Below are 21,095 nucleotides of genomic sequence, written 5' to 3' on the forward strand. Positions count from 1 at the left end.
CATATTCCAGTTTCTTTATAGGTGTAGCATAACACAAGACCTGAATTTCAGGACAATCTGCCAAATTAAAGAGGGACAGGAAAACAACCAGACAGAAAAAGGAAAATGAGCACCTGACACACACAGACAGAAGAATGATCTTGTTGGAAAGATTTCGTTCAACTTTCAGTCTTGTAACAAAAACCCTTGGTTTTTCTGGCCATAAAACCACAAATAGTCCTGATATTTTAGCAACACATGATTTATTGAAAATTAAATACCATCGGTGACCCATATTAGAAGAAAAAAAAAGAAACTGCTTCTAGAAAATAAATAAAAGAAAATAAAACTTGAGATATGACATGTATCATCATTATTTATATAAGTTACGAACTTTAAGACATTTGGAAAACTGGTATTTGTCAAATGCTGTGTCTCAAATTACAGATTAGTGTTTATCCAATAATGTGATATACTGTGTTTAAAAATGGAAGTGTTCATAATGGGCAGCTTCAGGATGTGTAAGGTAATGTTATACTATGGAGATAAACCCTTCCAGACTCTGCTTTGCGACAGACATTCCAGCTGAATATAGAAACTAGGACACTGTTTTTCTCCTTAAGTTTAGAACTCAAAACTGTTCCCTCAACTGTTTTATACAGTGGCCCTGAGAGCGCACAGCACTGCAACTTAAGAAAACACATGCAAATAGACAAAACACAAGCAAATCAAGAAAACATCTTCATCAATTTGACAACACATTCTTTCTTAATGTGTTGTGTTGCGGTCTTTGCAGCGCTTTTTCTTAATGTGTTGTGTTGCGGTCTTTGCAGCACCTTTTCTTAATGTGTTGTGTTGCGGTCTTTGCAGCGCATTTTCTAAATGCTGCGCATGTGATTGTGTTTTGTCTATTTTCATGTGTTTTCTTAAGTTGCAGTGCTGTGAGCTCTCAGGGCCACCATAGTTTTAACTGTGTGACTCATGCAGAGACCTGACGTTGACACACAAACACATGATAGGTTAATTCCTGGTTAAACTGGCTTTCACTTTCAGCACCTCATGCATTACCTCATATATACAAGGAACCATGTTCGCGTCTGGTCAGTGCACACATGCACTCACACATGCATATGGTGGTAATACTTGAGTATTCAAAACTCTTGAAAGCATCACAGTCCAGGTAACCTCTGATCATTCATGACCTTCATGCACACGTTTCCACCATTTTGGGGGACTGCGTATTTATGGTTCAGGATGCACATACATAGACTGTATATATTAGGATGGACAACGCCTCTCCACTTCCTCTTACTGTGCAAAACTGAAGACAAAATTATTCGGATATAGGTGCTGCCATCTTGCACTGGGGTTTGTCGATTGGAGACTGAGTCTGCGCAGTACTGATCATGGAGTGCAGCCTCCATATTGAGGTCCTGTCGACACACACGTACGATAAATCCCGAGCCAGTCTCAGCTGTCAATCATCACCACTTTCATTATTTTTATAGCATCAAATAACTAAAAGGAAACCAGACTTGCTGAAAAAAAAAATACTTACAGATAGATCACTGTGATTAGAACTACCTTAAATGATGGAAACCAACCAACCAGAGTACAACATGGAACAACATGGTGGCCCGACAAAATACTTTCCGCTACTGCCCCTTTAAGAATGGGTCTCAAAATATTATCATTTCACCATAGATTGTCATTATTACAGTACTGAAACACAACAGAGATCAGAAACGTAGATTCTTTAAATGTTCATCAGATGTCTGACCTTTACTGAGGTTGCATGAGGGGGAAAAAGAGCTGGGGCACTGAATTGCATAGTGTCAGATGGAACGCCAGAAAGAAAAAAACATAGAAAGAAACTCATAAGATCAGGTCGTACAATGCAGACAAGACAGAAAAGCACGGTCAGTGTCTCTGAATGAAGTCAATGGAAAGCATATACACACATGTGGACTACATCATCACCCCCACTAACCAGTGATTATTGTTTGTCCTGGTGGAGTCAGAGGACTAAATGAGACGTCTCCAGTCAACTGGGTTAATCAGCCATTGACAGGCCGATCTTTCATATGGGACACCATATGCATGGATGGATATTTTAACAAGACACAGTGGGGTGACAACCACATGTCTCCAACTGTGTGTGTAATGTGTGTGTGTGTGTGTGTGTGTTTGTGTGTACTACTGTATATGTAACAATGGCTGCCTCAGTGAGTGAGCAAACAAATGTACTTGCTGATGATTGCAAAGGTGTTTTTTTTGTGTTTCTCACTTTTGACAAATACTTTCAAAGATCCTCTCAACCCCCCCTTCGCATTGGGTAGGTTCCCATGTAACAATGTGGCGATTATTCAGCTTTCCCACCAAAACAGGGGCAAGCAAGGGCCAGCTGACCTTTTGACCCATCTTCACATCTTTTCATCCCCTCTGCCTCACCCTTTTCCTCCACACTCCGGAATATAAAGAAGGCAAGTGGTTCGCACTTGAGGTCCACATACTGTACTAATGCTGTCTTGTTGTGGAGTTATTTTGTCCACACAAACTCAGAATACAACTCTCTGTCGGTGCACAGGGTAATACTGTTAATGGGGAATTGTCTTTGTGACCATCACACAACAGAAATGTTTTACTCTGTAATCTACAATGAGCTACCAGAGCACCTCGGTGGTGACTTCATGTCAAAATTATTGGAGCTAAATATTTCCAGTTCTGTAGTGACTTCTTCTTGCTCTTAAACGACAAATGCAAAGCAGATTTGAAAATAAAGCCTTAACCAAGAATACTGTAAATCTGTTTCAAATTAAGGATTTAACAGACTTATTCTGAATGACATGCTACAACAATCAGCAGTTGAAGAAGGAAGTGTCTGTGAATCCCCTTATTGTAAGCAGTCCACTCCAGAACAAGTGTGATGGGCAACAATTCACAGCTAAATACCAGAAAGAAGAGGGTTTTTTTTCCCGACCTTTACTTCCTAGCATTTCTTCCGCTCTCCAGTTCCCACTAACCGAACGGCCTTACAATGAACAGTCACCTGCTTTTCATTTGGGAGAAAAAACTGCACCCGAGGCATTCCATTCTCTCCTTCCTCCAACCCTGCCTCCCCCTCTCTCTCTCTCTAAGTCCACTCTCTAAATGCATTTCATCTCAGTGAGGTGGATCCCAGGGAGGAAATTACTCAGTCATCCAGAAGCGAAGAGGGAAAAAATATCCCTTCTTTTTCTCAGACCATCAGCACCACTAAGAAAGTAACAGAGTGGTCATCTTATCTTGGTTGTCGAGATTTCAAGTAGTGGGGGAGACAGAAAGTTTTATTGTTTATATTATTATTATTATTATTGTGGGGGCAGTGGAGACAATTTATCGACCAAGGTTTCGGGTTCAAACCTGGAAACTGGGACCATATACATATAAAACATTTGTTTTCAGCCATGCTGTTAGTGTGGCTTGAAGGCACCAGCAGTCCAATACTGGATTTAACATTATGAAATGTGTTACAGACATTCAATGTGCCCTCAGGCGAATTAAGTATTTATTTAGCACAATCATCATCAGAATGGTCAGAATACTTATCTGGTCAACATTTTGAATTGAAATAATGGATACTACATTAAAGTGCTAACTCCTAGTTTTAATTTGGGTTGAGTTACATCCATATATAAATAACTTTGTGGGAGATATTTTTAACATATAGTGCCCCAAGTTTACAGGTTTGAAATCAATTGGGCAGATACACATTAAGACAAAGAAAATAGTATTTTGAGGAAAATCCTTTGCAGTCAGTGATGTACTGTGATTGACCCATAGATATCACCAGCTTTGTATCTTTCCTGGTGATGCTCTTTCTGCCCTGTATGCATCTGACATTGAGTTCTCATTGAGAACTCTGTTATGACCCCTCCTCAAACTGCAAGGAACCTGGGGGTGACACTGGACGACCAGCTGTCCTTAACTGCCAACATTGTCAGTCGCTTTGGACAAAAGCGTCTGCTAAATTAATGTAATGTAATGTAATGTAAGGGTTTACCAGTGGTTTGCATCCACTGCATTGGCCCTGGATCTGAGGTTTTGGTCAAAAAGTATAATTTATAAGAAAAATGTCTTGATCCTACGCAGTGTTCTTCACTTTCTGTGTAGTCAGCAAGAGGTCTTTCTTTACCACACAAAGGATTTTCTGCTCATCGACAAGACTTTCAGGCAAGGCCATGTTCTAGTTCTAGTTTCCTGTGTGCACCTGCTTTTCATAACGCACCTGTTTTGGAAAACCAACTACTACAGCTACAACTCTGAGCCATGCTCTTTTGTGCACAACACAAAAAATTATACATGTGGGAGAAAGATGGCTACAAGATCCATATTATAGCAAGAGGGATGGTTCTTGCCAAGGGATAAAACAGGCAAAATCAAAGACATCCAAAGTTTATCATAACAGATAACTGCCAAGGGGAAAAAAAGCATGCGTTCCATATCGCACTGGGTTGGCAGGGGCTGCGGGCACTGACTGATGAAACTTAAACATAACCCCAGAATGTTCTCGAGGAACGATGGGGATGATATGTTTTAAGGGGTTTTATTCGAATGATAACATCTAATGGTTTGCAGAGGAGTGCCTCTTCTATTCTTCCAAACTAGATCAAAAATCATTTCTGGATTGTGGTTGTCAGGGCTCTCATATTCACTCACACAAATGCACCCATGCTCAAGTTCTGGCATGAGAGTTAGAAAAGTGTTGTGTTTTGTCTTATTCAAATATATTCTCTTCAGCTTGGCTGCTCTGTTCTGTTCTGGCAACGAGGAAACATAAGGTTGGAGTCATGTACATATAAGGAATGCTTTGGCCTACAGTGATTGTGTTGCACACATGAGATATGGAGCATATCCATATAAGGTGGTGTTGGGTACTAAACATGGGTTTGATAAATAGGATATATTAATTGTACGATGAAAGCACTCAGAGGTGGGAAAAAAATGTTTGCCATCAAGGGTAATTTCAATCTTTATAACATTCTCCGCTGGCCATTCTAAATTACTGAATGCAAATCAAATAAACCTCGCTAATATGATGGCTGAACTGCTTCTTTTTGGTGAGGCCTCTGATGATGGTGCTAATCACATCTGGATTTGGCCAACAACAACTCGATCAAACAGATCCTCACCTTTGGTAGCGCTTTCAAAGACATTAAAGGCTCATTTATGTTCAATTTACGTACACGCACAGTTGTTAAGCAAAAGAAATCCACAAAAAGTTCAGCCATCATTGAAATGTCTTCCCTGTGTCCTGTGGTCATCTCGCTTGAGCTATTGGCTATTATTCGTCATCTCGGTAAGCTTTCAAAAGACCACAAGAACGCATAGTGCAGATAGGAGGCTACATCAGTCCACTGCACTGTGGGGGACAGGGCCTATGCCATTGCTGTCCCAACCCTCTGGAACTCCCACCCTCCAAACATCCGGCACTCAGACTCACCTACCTCCTTCAAAAATCAACTCAAAACCCACCATTTCAAGAAAGCATACACTACATGACTGCCACTTCAAATTTTGTGTTTTTTGTTCTGTACTTTGTATTTTATGTTAAATGTCTTTGGGTCTTTTGTTTTCTGTATTTATGAGTAATTTTTTTGGTTTGTTTTTATTTGTAGTGTCTTTGAGTGTCTAGAAAAGCGCTATATAAAACATATATTATTATTATTATTATTGCTTATACATATCTAACATCTAACACAAATTATCCTTAATAACTCCCTTGGCAGTGATCCAATGCACTAAAATGTGTTTTGTTTATTTCTTGCAATGATCTTCAGTGCTATTTCAGTATCTTGTGCCACATTAGTAATCTGCTCTGTGACGGATCTTCAAGACAAACTGACATTTGGTAACAACTGACACTGCTAGAACCAGACAAATTCTCCCTGTGAATGAGTCTTCAGCTTCTTAGCTATTAGCTTGTTCACCAAAAAACTTGCCTGTGTAACATTGTCTCCATCAGAATGTGGTCTTGTGGTCAGAAAGCTGTTTGTTAGTCACACAAACTGTTGAAGAGCATTAACTTGATCTAAGAGCATTTGTCTGTTTGTTTTTTTTCTCTCAGGACTACAGACTATTGATGATTGCCGCACTTGCACTTTACCTACACTTAAACTGCTGCTCTCTCTCTTTCTAAATTGATGCTACTGCACTATTTGCTGCATATTCTTTTTTTTATTCTTATCCTATTTTCATTCTATCTGATTTAAATGGTCTTTTTATGTATATTTCTTGTTTATTACTACTCCCTACATATATCGCAATATTTTTCTTATTACGGTATTACAGAGACGTGATTACTGTATTTCCTTCTTTCATGTCCCATGAGCAGAATGACAATAAATAAACTTGAAACTTAAAACTAAAAAATGTTAAAAGTAACATCACTGTGACTGTGTCCCAACAAACTAGACACAGTTGCTTGCCTTTTATTTAAACAAAAAAAATAACTGCCCATTTCTCTTGTAAAGCACAACATTCGTCATCTACATGTCTTCTCTTGACAGTCACATGATCCTTTTAGTAATGACATATTACAGCTACAGTTTGTTTCCTTCATCATGACTGCGACCTGACAACAAACAGAAAGGGCCAGCCGGAAGTACATTTTAGTCAACTATTTTCTGTTATTGCAGAAAAATATGTATTTCTGTCATGTCAACTTTTTGTATATCTGAGTTGCATTGCAGAGGCCAAAGGTTCCTTGCCCCTGATTTAAACTGTACTTGCGGCATGATAGAATGTATCAAAACAGTTGCACAAGTTGAGAACTGTTGAAAAAATTTGCAAATGTTTCACTGTAAGTGAAAAAATGTTTATGAAAAGTCAGCTGATATTAGCCATAATAAGCTACTGGTCACACGAGACTATGCAAGGCTGGAACATCAGACACAAACATTATTTATTAATACAACTTTAAGAGGATGATTGTGGTATTTCTTCTTTCTAAATTTACACATACATATTTTCTTGTTTTATGCAGAAATCACTGAAAAGCTGCTATTTAATTCTAAAAACATTTCTAAAAACAACTATTGACACAAAAGACAGCAGACATATATGACTAGAAATTTTAAGTTCACAGATATTACGATCATACATTCTCCATTAGTGCATAAACAGCATGGTGATAGAAGTTCAGGTGAGGGCTAAAATGTTTTCAGATTAGTTTATGGTAGCCAATAACAACTGAAGAGCAGTAATAACAGCTATGTATATTGATGTGTCTTTTCAGCCAAGTAAACACAAATGATGCTGCTGTTATGGTCAGAAATACTGTCTCAATAATGTCATCGTCAACAAAAGTGCAGGGGTTTTGCAATGTTGTGGCTTCAGTGTTGAAGGGGCCCGGGCCCCACAATGATTCTCCTGTTTGCTGTCCAATCTTAATTACTACCAGGTCCAGACACCTCCCCACACTCCAGAGCTAAGTCTGAGGCCAGTCCTCACAGTGGTTTCACTTCTCCAACAGTGACCTTTGACCCTCCTTGTCCTCAAGAGTCTAACAAGACTTCCTTGAGTGAGGTCACCTGTATTAATTTACTGCACACTCTTCGCACACTCTTCAGCCTGTCAAGAACAAATTTAGGCACAGCAGTGCCTGACTAAGAGTACAGACCACGTCCCTCCACTCTGGTTCAGAAACATGAGGTAATATTGCACTAAATTTGACACAAAGGTCTGAGGAGCATGATTTTGGATACGGAGATCCTACAATATTACAAGATGCCATAACAGATTACAAAAATGAGGGAATAATGGGTCAGGTAAAAGTATTGTATTCATCTGTCTTTCTTAATAAATGCAATATCAGAATCGGACATTAACCATTATCTACAGGATGAATTAATAGAAAAGAAATGACAGTAGGCATAAGTCTGAAATAACCATTTCCAATCAGTGCATACCAAGCATATACTACATACCATTTCAATTTATTTCATCTGTGTTAAGTAGGAGTTCAAACTTCTGAATCCTGAAACTCCCTCTGGGGAAAACCAGAAGGCCATAGGAGGTCTAAAGCCAATGTGCTCAGTGAAGCATGCACAAGTCTGGGGGTCTCTTCTGGAAAGGGGAAGGATGCAACACAAAGCTCGACAACTCTCATAAATCAACTGAGCAAGGATTAAACTTCCCTTTTTGTTGTTCAATATCTTTGAACCAAGTCACTATAAAGAGAATACATGTAAAGAGCAACACAAAGATGAAAATAGCATGAGTGTTGCTAAAAATTCCACAGGATGGCAACAACAGTGAGCCCGAAGACGGAAAAAGAAACTGCATGGCAAATCCATTACAGTGAAAACCCAGATGTTACAATTACAGAAATCTGGACGTATTTCAAAGGGGCCCCACATGTGGAACATTTTCCTCATATCAGAGGTGAAAAATCTAACTAGCAACAGATCAGGAGAGAAACGGGCGGGTGAAAACATGAGTATATGAGGGAAACAAACATAAAAATGGGAGGATGAGAGAATAAGAGAATTCATTGCAAAGAAGACCTTTTCATCGTTTTCATTCATTTTGTCAAGAATGGACTGACTGCTTCTTTTAGGTGTCCTGCTTTCAGAGGCAGAAGTAAAGGGTCCAAGTCAATTTGAAATTGTTTGTCTATTTTCTAGTCAAAACAACTAAAGATCAATGACCTCTAATTCCTGAGATGACACTATTTCCCAGAGCAATCTTTTTGAAACCCCCTGGATGAACAGAGTGTATGTTAATGGATATCGATCATCCCAAGGAGATTCTTTTTAACTCTGGCATCTCTGAAGGTTTAGACATGGATCAATATTTACATTAACACAACTGTGCAGCAGTGATCTTAGGCATTATTTACTATGACATGCTGTTGGATTAGTCACCTGGCTACTGCTACCAACAAATCGTGGCCCACATTCTATTTATTAGACCTGTTGGGTGCATCCGATGAGTGGGTGCATTCACACCCTGTGGCTCTTGAATGTCATCAGGATTTGCATGGCCTTAAAACATTTTCTAAGCAATTGCTTACATAACATTTAATTGACTTCATGGTCATTTCAGAGAAACCTGATAAAACTCTCCCTGAAGCCCTTTTTTGGCATTCATTAATTATTCACAATGTTCGGTGAATGCGCAGCACTACGAAGGTCTTCTTTCAAGGCCTCTTGCACAATTCCCACTTACTTTGCCCTCTGATCTTACCCAGCGCATCTTTTGTTCATTTCCTTTGTCCTTCAAGTTGTTCCTGTCATTTCAGATATTTCGCTGAGCATTTTCTGTCTGCTTCTACGCTGGGAGGAATTCCCCTTTTATCCAGGACCATCCTGCTCTGACAAGAGGAAACCCTCCCCATTTGAGGCCGACCTAACGAATAGATCTTGTCTAGGTCTGTTTCCTGCATCTGTACCTGCTCACACACTCTCACATGCTCCTTCTTTCTGTCCATCTCCCCTACCTCCCCATTGCTTCCCATATTCAGACTGTTTTAGGTCCTGCTATTGAAACATTGATCCCCATGCCCTTAAGTGAGATTGCTTTGTCATAAAGTGCCCTGATGCAGTCAATCAGTGACCAAGAGTTTAGCTGGGGGGCTTTGAGATTCTTTTACAACCTCTCTTTCAGCTCGCCTCCGGCTCCGTCAAAAGAAAGACTGGTAATTAACTGATGAAGAGCCGTGTAAGATTATCCAGTCTCTTCGCCAAGAACTCCAGCTCTGCCAGTGGTTTGAAGTCATGTCCCTAAAGGACCACTGCAGAACAAGGAGGGATGGATTTCAATGGCCTATTCAACTACTCTCCTCTTTCATCCTCTATTCAGCTTTAAACAGCAGAGAGCTGCATGCAATGTTCTATATTTGAGAAAGGAATGTTCTTTCATATCAGCACAAATTAGTAAGAGCACTCACAGTGTTTGAAGACAAATTTTGAGACCGTGATCACAATGCTTTTAGTGTGGACACACATGAACATAGTTCTTTACTGACCACATCACAACTTAGAGAGGGCACACAAGTGCAAAAACAGCCCCTCACTGTGAGCGGGAATGCGCAGCAGATTGAATTATACAAGAGAAAGCAAAAATAGCTGTGTCCCAACCACCTAGAGCGAGACAGAACGGGACAGAGGGGGTGAGTGAGTGGAAAAGGGTGAGAAAGAGACTGAGGAGAAGGAGTTTAATTCGACTTCGTGTCAGAGCGGGAAAGTTATTAGTCTGTGCATGGAGCTATACACAAAATGTAAAGTGTGAAAAAAAAGGGTTTGTTTCACGTTTGCACACCCTCCCATTCTCCATAATATCTTCCTCCTTCAAATGTCTCACCGTGCCAAGGCCCCCGACAGCCAGGGTCCCAACCCTCCGCCCAACCCCCGACAAGCAGACCACCCAACACATCCCCTGACCAGCTTGATTTCATCAGGGTTTTCCAGTGGTACAGAGTCAGCACCCGCACTCAATGAAAAAAAAATCACATATACGTTATTACATACAGTATATTATGCAACTGAAGTTTGCAAGTCATATGGTCAGGCTATGCAGAGTGGTCGCTACCTCCTGCAACCTGGTACGAAATGTGACTGAAGTCCTGTGCTGACAATTAAAAAATCCCTTTTGATCCTGGAAACAAACTCCAGGTGGAAAGTTATCTCACCCAGAACATGCAGGACAGGCAGACCCAAGTGCGTGCAGGTCCAGCCAGAGCTGTTGGCAAGCTGAGAGACACAGACGGCATGGTGACTGACAGGAGTGATGATGATGATGATGCTGCTGCTGTTGCCGCTGCTGCTGCTGCTGCTGCTGCTGCTGCTGCTACAGACCAGTTGGCTGCTTTAAGTCTAATCCAGGCAGGAGACAAGTTGCCAAATGTCGCAAAGCCATGACCATCCTGATTTCTGCCTCTTCCTCACTCTCTGACTTGCTCTCTCCTCCTCTGTCTCTCTCCTAAGTCTAAATTGGATCCTGACTGCCTCTCCTCTCTGCTCACTCTGCCTCTCTTTCCCTCTGCCGGGGAAAGTTTCACAAAGCTTTTTTTGGGGGGGGTGGGGAGGGGTGGAGGGGCTTTCAGGCTGCCCCTACCTCTCCACAGGAGCAAAGGGGGAGGGGATACTCCACTTATTATCCATCTTATTTTGCCCCTCCTCTCACTCTCATCCCATCTCTCCCTCCCCCTTTGCCCCTCTAAGTCTCACCACTTTTAATTTCATTCATTCATTCATCCCAGCCCCCTCCCTGTTCAGACCCAACAGCATCTTTCACACTTCACCTCCCCCTCATGCTATCTCTCTCTTGCTTAGTTTCCCTGTGTATTTCTGTACTGAGCTCAATTTAATATTTCATCAACTCTGTCTCCCCCTATATTTACCCTCAAGATGAATGTCCACTGGCATTTCTCTCGATACTGGAAAATGCTATTCAGAGAACACAATCACCACTCAGACTTCCGGCTCTTACTAAATATTTGCATACATTTGATGAGTTCCACAGCCGCTGTCTTCGACATTGTTTCATTGTATGTGATGCCCAATCATCAACTACAAAGATAAAACTGAAACCTGTCCTCATAAAAACAAACAGGCTGAAAGTTTACACGCAAAGTTCTTTCATGTGAGCCCCCGCCAGTGAAATTTAGTCAAAATAACCAAATATCTTTCATGATTTGTTATTGTTTTTTGTTTCTTTTTAGATATTAAATCTTTTTTTTAAAAGGGCACAAATATAGCTTCACGTTACCAAAAAGGCTAAGTAATTCCCTAAAACAGCTGGGCACTTTAGTTTCAACAAACATTGATGAAACACGAGTAAATAGAGTAAGGAGGTTATATGTTGGGGACTATTTTCACCTGCAAATTAATACAAATGTTGTGCTCAAGTGAGTATTTACAGCAGCAGGACAGTGTATGTGGGATTATACTCTCACTCACTCACACACACAAACACACAGAGAGAGAGATAAAGACACACTCACCCAGTGGCTAAGAGGATAAATCTCCTGGTATTTCCTGCATGCCACCCCTTAAGGGACAAATTTACTAAAGGAGACAACGTTAGAGAGAAAACATTTAAACCTAATCCTGCACTCAATCAAGCAACAGACACACACAGACACATATATTTATATATATTCAGAATATTTGAAAGGACTTTGAGTTTTGAGGAAACAATATTGATGTATTTTGTATTTAGATTTTAATGGCTTTTGAAGCCAATTATTTTCAAAACAATGAATTTCAATCAATCAATAATTTTAATGACAACCACATATAAACCGCAAAGCCGCAAAGTGGGACCAGCAGCTAAACCCCGAAGCCAAAACATTTTTTATATACGTTATCAAATGAACAAGAGCAAGCACAGTGCATATCGATTTACCTATTAATTGCTGTATAACTTATCTTTACAATCACTATCAGCTGATCATCTGTATTTTTCTATAATCAGCCATGACATCAATGCAAATGCAAGACACATTGCTTTCAATGCATTTAAGGTATTCATTAGTGAATCACTGGTTCAGTCTTCAGTGAAATTACTGTTTGTTACCATAACCAATGCTCTCACAGAGTTTTCACAAAAATGGACGGAGAATACATACATTCTGAAAAGTAATATTAATCTTTAAATCTGTCTTAATGGATTTTGGGGCAGAAACAAGCTTTAAATAAAACTTTGCTTACAAATTCATCACGTCAAGTCAAAGAGTTGTTTTTTTTCTCAGAATCACAGCAGTTGGAATCAGGTTTCTGACCATGTGGAGAATTTAAGTCTGATATTCGCTCTCCATTTTAGATCAGTTTTGCTCTCTACCGGCTGCATTTGTTGACGTCAATGTTGTCTAGTCGCTGGTGCTGGGCAGGTAGTGCACACTAGGATCTTTAGAGCTTTTTTTGTATGCTAAAGTACTAGTGGAAACAGGGTTGATGAGGTGGAGGCTGGGAAACCGAAACAATGAAATGAAAGACCCTTAAACTTTGTGTAGAACTGAGAGGAACTGCAGAGTCAGGTGACAAGTCTCTGTCTCAATATATCAGCTGATATATATATATATATATATATATTTTAAATTTATTTTTTAATCCCAATAATTCTTAGGATGATGTTATGAAACCTTTATCACAAAGAAGTGTATTTGAGGCTTGATATTTTCACCATGCATGTAAGTATTGTCCATTGCTTAAAACTAAGCAGCATTGTACACTATGTTCTTGCCTTGCATAGAGTCACACTAACCAGCTCCCTGTCAGCACACTCGTGTGAAAGACAGTGTGTGATGCATTGTTTATTTTTGATGAACATAACACAAGGTATATATAACACCAGGATTTGCTGTGCAGCCGACAAAGAGAGCAGAGATTTTTGTTGGTTACATTTGTAATTTAGGTCCTACTTAAAAATAGAAAGCAGAAAGCAGTTTTGCAAGATATTGTGATTGGATATCATGGCTGCTCTTTTTGTTTGGACTTTGGCACAACACTGATGACGGAGTGTATTATTACCCCTGTGACATTATCAACTAGAACAGTGTTTTTCAACCTTTTTTGAGGTACATTTTTTTCATTGAAAAAATGACGAGGCACACCACCAAACAAAAATGTTAAAAAATGATACTCTGTAGCCTATATTAACAATTTAGTCATTCTTATCAAAGTGTCTTGAATATGAATCAAATAAACACAAAGAAAAAAATAATTCATCATCTTTTATATATCGTCTTTCAAACAAAAAGTGCACTTAACATGACCACTTTAAAAATACAGCTTGAACATAAATGCTACAACAATGTGGTGTTAAAGGTAATAGAAAACTTCAAAGTGTTTTGCAAATTCTAATTCTGTCTAAAGGCATTCTATTAGCAGGAATGCAGAAACATAGTGCTTATTCTGACAGATGCAATAATATTTGGGTAAGATTTTACTGTTCCACACTGAGAAATATGAAGAGTTGCATGTACAAAATGTCGATCAGTGTATTTTACTCACTTAGTGTGAAACCTGTGCCTTTTTGGATGAACACAGAGCTGATATCCTGGCAGGAATTGAAGAAAGACACACAAAGGTCTTCCTCAATGGCTCTCAGTCTCTCTCTGTTTTTAGTTTTAATGGCAGTCAGGCTTGAGAAGCTCACCTCACACAGATATGTCGTGGAAAATGGGAGCAATGTCAAAATAGCTTTGTTTGCCAGAATGGGGAACTCCTTGGCAGCAGTCAGCCGAAAACTGTCCAAAGGTAGATCCGCAAAGCTTAGCTTGAAACCACGATTTTGTCTCAGTTCAGTTAGTTCCTCCTGCTCCTGTAAAGTCATGTCCTTTCCAACAACTGCTGAGCTGTATGGGTCCCTAACCCAGTCATGACTGTCCGTGGAGGCTGAAGAGAAATAAAATGACATCTTTTCCTCTAGAGTTTTCAGATGTTTACCTATTATCTCACACAGTGCAGCAGTGTTAACATGTTGCCATTTCTTGGTGAGTGGGAACATTTCAAGGTTGCCACTTTCCACATGTTGTTGCCAGAGGTGCACCTTTGAACGGAAGCCATTTATTTTATCCGTACTTGTGAGCAGGTTTTCGTTTCGGCCTTGCATCCGTGTGTTCAGTTCATTCAGATGATGAAAAATATCCGCCAGATATGCCAGCCTTGCACACCACTCATCACTTGCAAGCAGATTTGCGTAATCGGATCCCTCATTTGTCAGAAACACTTTAAGTTCATCCCGCAGCTCATACACACGGGCCAGCACCTTGCCGCGCGACAACCATCGGACCTCCGTATGGAACAGCAGGGTCTTATGATCCGCTCCCATTTCCTCACACAAAGAAGCAAATATGCGGCATTTCACAGGACATGTCTTTACAAAGTTTACCATGTGCACATCATTCAACACAGGGGTTAGGTCTGCTTTCACCTGCTTTAGGTCTTGGCCACAAGGGCGTCACGATGTAAGAAACAGAGCGTAACAATCACATCTGGTTATATTTCCTTCACTCTGCTGACGAAGCCTTTGGTGCGCCCGACCATGGCTGCGGCTCCATCAGTGCAGACACTCGTGCAGTTTTCCCACTTAAGTCCTCCTTGTTCAAGATATCGTGATGTGACCCGAAAAATTTCCTCTCCTGTTGTTCTTTCTGGCAATGTCTTGCAAAGTAGGAAGTTTTCTCTGATTGCGTCTCCATCCACAAAACGCACATTGGCCAAGAGTTGAGCATGTCCACTAATATCCGTATACTCATCAAGTTGCAGAGCAAATTTCTCACTGATATGGATCTTTTCCAAAACCACACTTTTGATGTCTGCAGACATGTCAGCAATACGTCTAGAAATGGTGTTATCTGAGAGAGGGACTTTGGCTATTTCTTTAACTGCCTCAGGTCCGAGCATCTCATTTACAATGGCTTTGCAGGCGGGTATTATTAACGTCTCTGCCACAGTGTGGGACCTTTTTGATTTAGCTACAAGTTCAGCTACATGGTAGCTAGCTTTAAGGGCTCTCTCATTTACCTTTGTGGTTTTTCTCATAAATGTTGCCTGCTTCTCCGTGTGTTCACGCAGGCGAACAAAATAGTCCACATTCTTGTTTTGAAGCGAAGGGTGTTTCGTTTGGAGATGGCGTTTAAGCTTGCTTGGTACCATAGCACTGTTGGATAGCTTTTCACCACACACCAAGCACAACGGAATCGGTGTCGTTGCATCCCCGGTGAAAGTAAATCCAAATGAAAGGTAACTCTCGCTGTATTGCCTCGAGCTCACCGTCTTTGCTTTCTTTTGACCTCCACTCATACTAGGGCTTTCATCTGGGTCCGAATTTTGTCCAGGGCCCAGTTTGGAGTTAGCATTTTTCCTCTTCAAAAACTTATCCATCACTGTCACCGCAGTCTCACTAGCCAAAATGCTGTCACTGCCACCTGTCACATTCATGCATCACTAATTCTCTTGTCTCAACGTACAATGCAATTCGCTACCTGCTGCCATCTAGTGATATGGAAGAGTATTACATGATTACGCTGCCAGTCACTACTACAGCGCAGACACTCGACAATGGCATATTATTTGCAGATAATTAATTATTTGTTTTCAAAAAATGTTTTTAGACCAATTAGGTGAAATTGGATAATTTCCCACGGCACACCTGACGATTTCTCACGGCACACTAGTTTGCCACGGCACACTGGTTGAAAAACACTGAACTAGAAGACGAACACGTCATACAGAAAGTGTTACTCCAGCACCTACTGGTGTTCACAGAAAAAACTGCATGCAAGTTTATATTCGCACACACACAGTTATTATGCTACATTATTAAATACAGGAGGGTCTGCCAAGTTAATGGAGTAAGTGAAGTGTGTGTGTGTGTGTGTGTGTTTGTGTGTGTGTGTGTGTGTGTGTGTGTGTGTGTGTGTGTGTGTGTGTGTGTGTGTGTGTGTGTGTGTGTGTGTGTGTGTGTATGTGTGTGTGTGAGATGGAGGTCGTAATGTAGTAAAGGGAGGGTGGGCAAATTTCCAAGTCTAATCAGATCACTTGTTATTAGGCTTTGCTTTAGTACCTCTTTAACCTTGAACATTTCTGTCTTCTTTTGTAAACTGGAGCCAAGATTGGACAGCGAGGCACTTGCACAATTAAGGAGATTAAGCAAAATCATGTCACTGTCCTTGAACCAAGTGAAGATGGGGAAACAGCTGAGAGAGATCAAAGCTGGATTCCCGGCGGTTACAATGGAAAACCAGTCAGTGAATAAAGAAGGGAAAAAGCAAGTGAGAAAATCTGTGGATAGAGAGGTGAAGAGATAGAGAGAGAGTAGATAGAGATATAGATAAAGATAGCACACAAGCACAGATAGATAAGTAAAGAGTGAACGCATAAACAGCACAGGGGTGTGTTCTGTTGTCTTGGCTGACGTCCTAGAACCTGCTAGTTGAAGGGGGAGTTCAGTTGTTGACAGACAAGAGGAAGCACACACTCCATCAGACTGCCAACAAACACACACACACAGACACACATTCCCACCCCCATGACTCCCATCTGTTGAAAACAATACAGACCCAAGCTCTCCCTCCCTTTGCAGAACACTCACATGTGTGTGCACGTTTTCCTCTGTTCCCTCTCTACTGTGGAACACTGTGAGGAAGGGTCGTCCAGCCAACACCAGAACACATTGACCCATAGAGGCAACAACAACACTACTGCAGGACACGCTGTGAAGCCTTTTGTGTTCGCAGGGCTTCCTCTTCGTAGAACTGCCATTTAGAAACATTAAATGACAAAACCTGTGAGATCCACATTAAAAATATAAATACAATCAAACCGGCAGTGGTGGTAGATCCATTGGTAGATCAACGCTTTTCTTTGTATGTAAACCACACTGGCTATGACTGCTACTTATTTCATCTTCTATTTGTTGTCAAACAACATGCTTTTCTGGCTTAAAGGTAACGGTTATGTTTTTCCAACACCACATACACAGACCAACAGATCCTTAATATAAAAAAAGTAAATAAAACACCATAAATCTAACAGAATAGTGTGCAGTGTAGAGGGCATCCACTACACACTAGGGATCGACCGATACAGATTTTTAGGGCCGATGCCGATACTGATTTTTTTTTCATCGGCCTTAGCCGATGACCGATACGGACTGCCGATTTTCTTGAGCCGATATTTAAAGCCGATACTACTTTTGCTCCCTCAATTTAAAAGTTAAATAGAATTAAATTCAGCAGGTTGTCTCGTGAGGTTATCACAAAGTGGGGTTATGGCCAAGGCCGTGGCTCCCTGGGCAGAGGGAGACGAGGCTCACATCGCTCTGGAGCATCTCGGGAGTTCCCACCGCACCGGGACTCGTCCGCCCGCCAACGGGATCCCCTGCGCAAAGCCTGCGGCGCAGTCAGCGCGGAGACTAAAAAAGTCCACTGGCAGCCGCGCCCGACTCTGTGCGGGGCCCGACGGGGGGGCGCCGCCAGTCCTAGCCTGCCGAAGCAGAGAGGGGAAAGGCTGCCAGTGGCGAGATTAAAAAGTCAATTTCGATGAGGCAAAGGGTTTGGAGAAAAAGGAGAAACACACAAACCCACCGAGCGCTCCGTCCACCGCGACCCACGACTAAGCCGGCAGGAGCCAGCGGCAGAGCGGGGTGGGAGACATTGAATCCCCCTCCCGCTCTCCGGAGGAGAAGGTAGAGTTGGGTACCCGGCCGGCGCACAGCGCGGCAGCCTAGGGCAGAGGCACCGCAACGGCGCTGGATAAATGGTTCCGGAGAGAGCGGGGCCGGGCCCGATAGGCGACCAGATCTGCCCTCCCAAAAAAAACTATCGGCGAACGTAGCAGCCGCGCATCAGCCGATGCCGATACACGGAAAAAACGCAAACATCGGCCGATATTATCGGTCGGCCGATAAATCGGTCGAACACTACTACACACACCTTGACTTTGACATTGTAATACAAGCCATCAGCGGCTACATGATACAATCATTCTACTGATCAAATACACATGCTGTGTTAATCATGACAGGATTATATGATCTTAAACTACACCACTGGATTAGTGATATACCAGAACATTCAAAAAATTAAATGTGACTTCAATCAACACCTGAGATTAATCTCTGACTTACTCGCTGCTGCAACCAACAGTTTTCATTGAAAAGTATGTAAGAACCCACTGCATGCTAACTGCCAATCACCAAGTTAGGACATTGTTAGGACAGGATTGAGTCATCCTTACCGCAAATAGAATATTTTTTGGTTTGGGACAAAAAATAATCTGTTTGTATCACTTCTGAGCTCTAAGAAACTGAGATGGGCCATTTTAACCGTTTTCTGATGTTATTTAGGCCGTAAGCGTGATCGAGAAATAATTGGCGGATCAATCAGTTCTGAAAATAACTATAATAACTATTTTCATAATAATAAGGTGGTCCCTGCCCTATTTGTTATATCAATTTTATAAGGTTATGATATGTCAATGGGATGTCTGCTTGTTTCTGTTTCCACTCAAAGCGGCCATAAACTCAGTAAGGGCACTTTTTTAAAAAAAAGGCCACGAGTCAATCTAAAAATATTTTATCATTGTGAAGAAAAGTATCTTTGGGTCAAGGCACGTAGAGAGGTCACAGAAGAAGTTTACCTCATTTCTTTTTCCAAGTTTTAACTGTTAATGTGTTACTCCCCTCATCTCCTGGATTTTTCGGGGAATGTAACATCCATGAAAACATCCCAGGATCTGACAGGGATTCAGCTGCTTAAAAACACAGTCCTCCTACTCACTGCACCATCTCACTGCCCTGCTTAGCCACCATTGGTAACTAATTAATTACTCACAGTCAACGCAGGCAAGCCAGAACTAAAGGGAACTGCAGGTAAAGTGTTTATCTGCCCCTGTTGAATGCCTCCTCAAGGCACAGCAGCCATCAAATTGCCAGCAGAGGAAGATGCACAACCCCAGGAGAGGGACATGCATGTTAAAGACCCACAACCTGTCTGTGGCTTTCTGCAAAAAAGGGCGAGTTATGTGTGTGGCTTTGTGTAGCTTCTATCGGGAAAAGTCAAACTGGTAATATCCTGGTGTCATGTCTTTATCTCTCCATCCTGTTTCACTGTCTGTGCTCATGTCAGACCCATCACTGGCTGAATGTTATACAAATACATAAACAAAATGAGAACATTTGCTAATTAACACTACACACAAAGTACAGCTGAGGCTAATGGGAACGTCAGAAATTTTGGACGAACTGAATCCTTGCCACACAATGGTGGAATTAGTAGAGACGTCAGGTTATTACCTCTGGGAGCCATTAGGATTCATTCTCTGGGGATCATTAACGTCGGTACCAAATTTCCAGGCAATCTATTAAAGAGCTGTTGAAATACTTGAGTCTGAACCAAAGTGGTGGACCAATCAACAGACTGACCAATCGACATAGTCGTTCGTAGAGGCACACTGCTTCCTGGGCTAGAAATTACTGTCATATGTCTCAACCATGCCATAGCTTGTGCAGTGGTGTTCCTATAAATAAGCAGCTTTCTCTACTATGAACAGGAAAATTACTGAACACCAGTAATGCCAAGTTCAGCAAGCGGATTCAAAATCCCCCACCACCAATCATTCATATGTTTACACATTTAAAATGTGAACTGTACCGTATTTTTGCCTTTCCTTTGTTTCCGAAACGGGAAGATGCAGTAGAAGATAAATTTGACCCAACTCAGGACTGTAGCGAGACACCAACCTAGTCCGCCCATTCTCTCCTGAAAAACTCCTCATGTCCTCTATTGGATCACTGCTGCCACTCCTTGCCCTGCGCCTCCTTTCCTCTCTAGCCTGTCCTTCAAAATGAAAGTCCAGAGTTACAAGACATTAGCAGTTGGCGTGGACTGAATCCTGGGATGTTTGCTGATCGGAAGAAATGTTCCTTCACTTCAGTGATATTCCCTTTAAGTGTGGATGAGGTCATTCCTAAAGACAGCTTTCCCTTTTTTGCCTGGTATCCCTACAGCATCCCTGCATCTTCCATCCTGTCCCCTCTGTCACAGGATGCTGCAGGTTCTTAAATTTGCAGCATGAGAAGGAAAAAAATAAGTAGACAGGAAGACATAAGTGGGTGGAGGTGGGGTGGGTCAGGCAGAGCTGTCTGGTAGAGAAGGAGGCACTTAAAGTGATTGAAAAAGGAGGGGGGCCGCAATTTAATGTAGAAAAAAGGGGGATGGCTTGGAGGGAGTCTTTTGTCGCAGGGAAAGAACAATGAATATGAGATGTGGTAAGTGTAGTAACAGTATATTCCCAGTGATTAAAATGAAGCTGTAAGCACAAAATACTGTATAAGGCAGGCACATTCAAGCTGATGATAATATGACTGCCCGTTTAATATCCAAGTAAAAAGATGTAAAGATATACAAAAGTTGAGTGAATTACCAATATATGAAAAAGAAAGTGTATGTGGAGGGTACTGATGCATGAGTACAGTAGCTGACAGGGGAACCCTAGTGAAGATTGGCAGTCTCAGACCAGTCATAAAAGTTCTATGGAGCTTCTGAGCCTAGATACACTGTGAGTAATTAATTTAGAATTTTGACCGAAGAGCACATCCCTGACTTCATAGCTAATGAACTACAT

The 21,095-nt window shown here is 41.3% G+C and overlaps 1 protein-coding gene across 16 annotated transcripts in view; it reads right to left on the bottom strand.

Moving 5' to 3' along the window:
* The window catches only part of tns1b (tensin 1b), a 179,582-nt gene that overhangs the window by 122,805 nt on the left and 35,682 nt on the right, over positions 1-21,095 (bottom strand). For 11 of the 16 annotated variants that reach the window (XM_035651039.2, XM_047337020.1, XM_035651056.2 and 8 more), the window contains exon 1: positions 20,123-20,239. The exons of 4 other annotated variants lie outside the window; for them this stretch is intronic. In XM_035651039.2, the coding sequence (XP_035506932.2) occupies positions 20,123-20,224 (102 nt within the window). In that variant the 5' untranslated portion in view covers positions 20,225-20,239. Of the gene's footprint in view, positions 1-10,651; positions 10,931-20,122; positions 20,240-21,095 lie in introns of those variants that run through there. One more of the 16 variants, XM_035651040.2, reaches the window with a different exon arrangement.

The sequence above is a fragment of the Scophthalmus maximus genome, chromosome 14 (assembly GCF_022379125.1).
Source record: "Scophthalmus maximus strain ysfricsl-2021 chromosome 14, ASM2237912v1, whole genome shotgun sequence".
Classification (NCBI taxonomy): Eukaryota; Metazoa; Chordata; class Actinopteri; order Pleuronectiformes; family Scophthalmidae; genus Scophthalmus; species Scophthalmus maximus.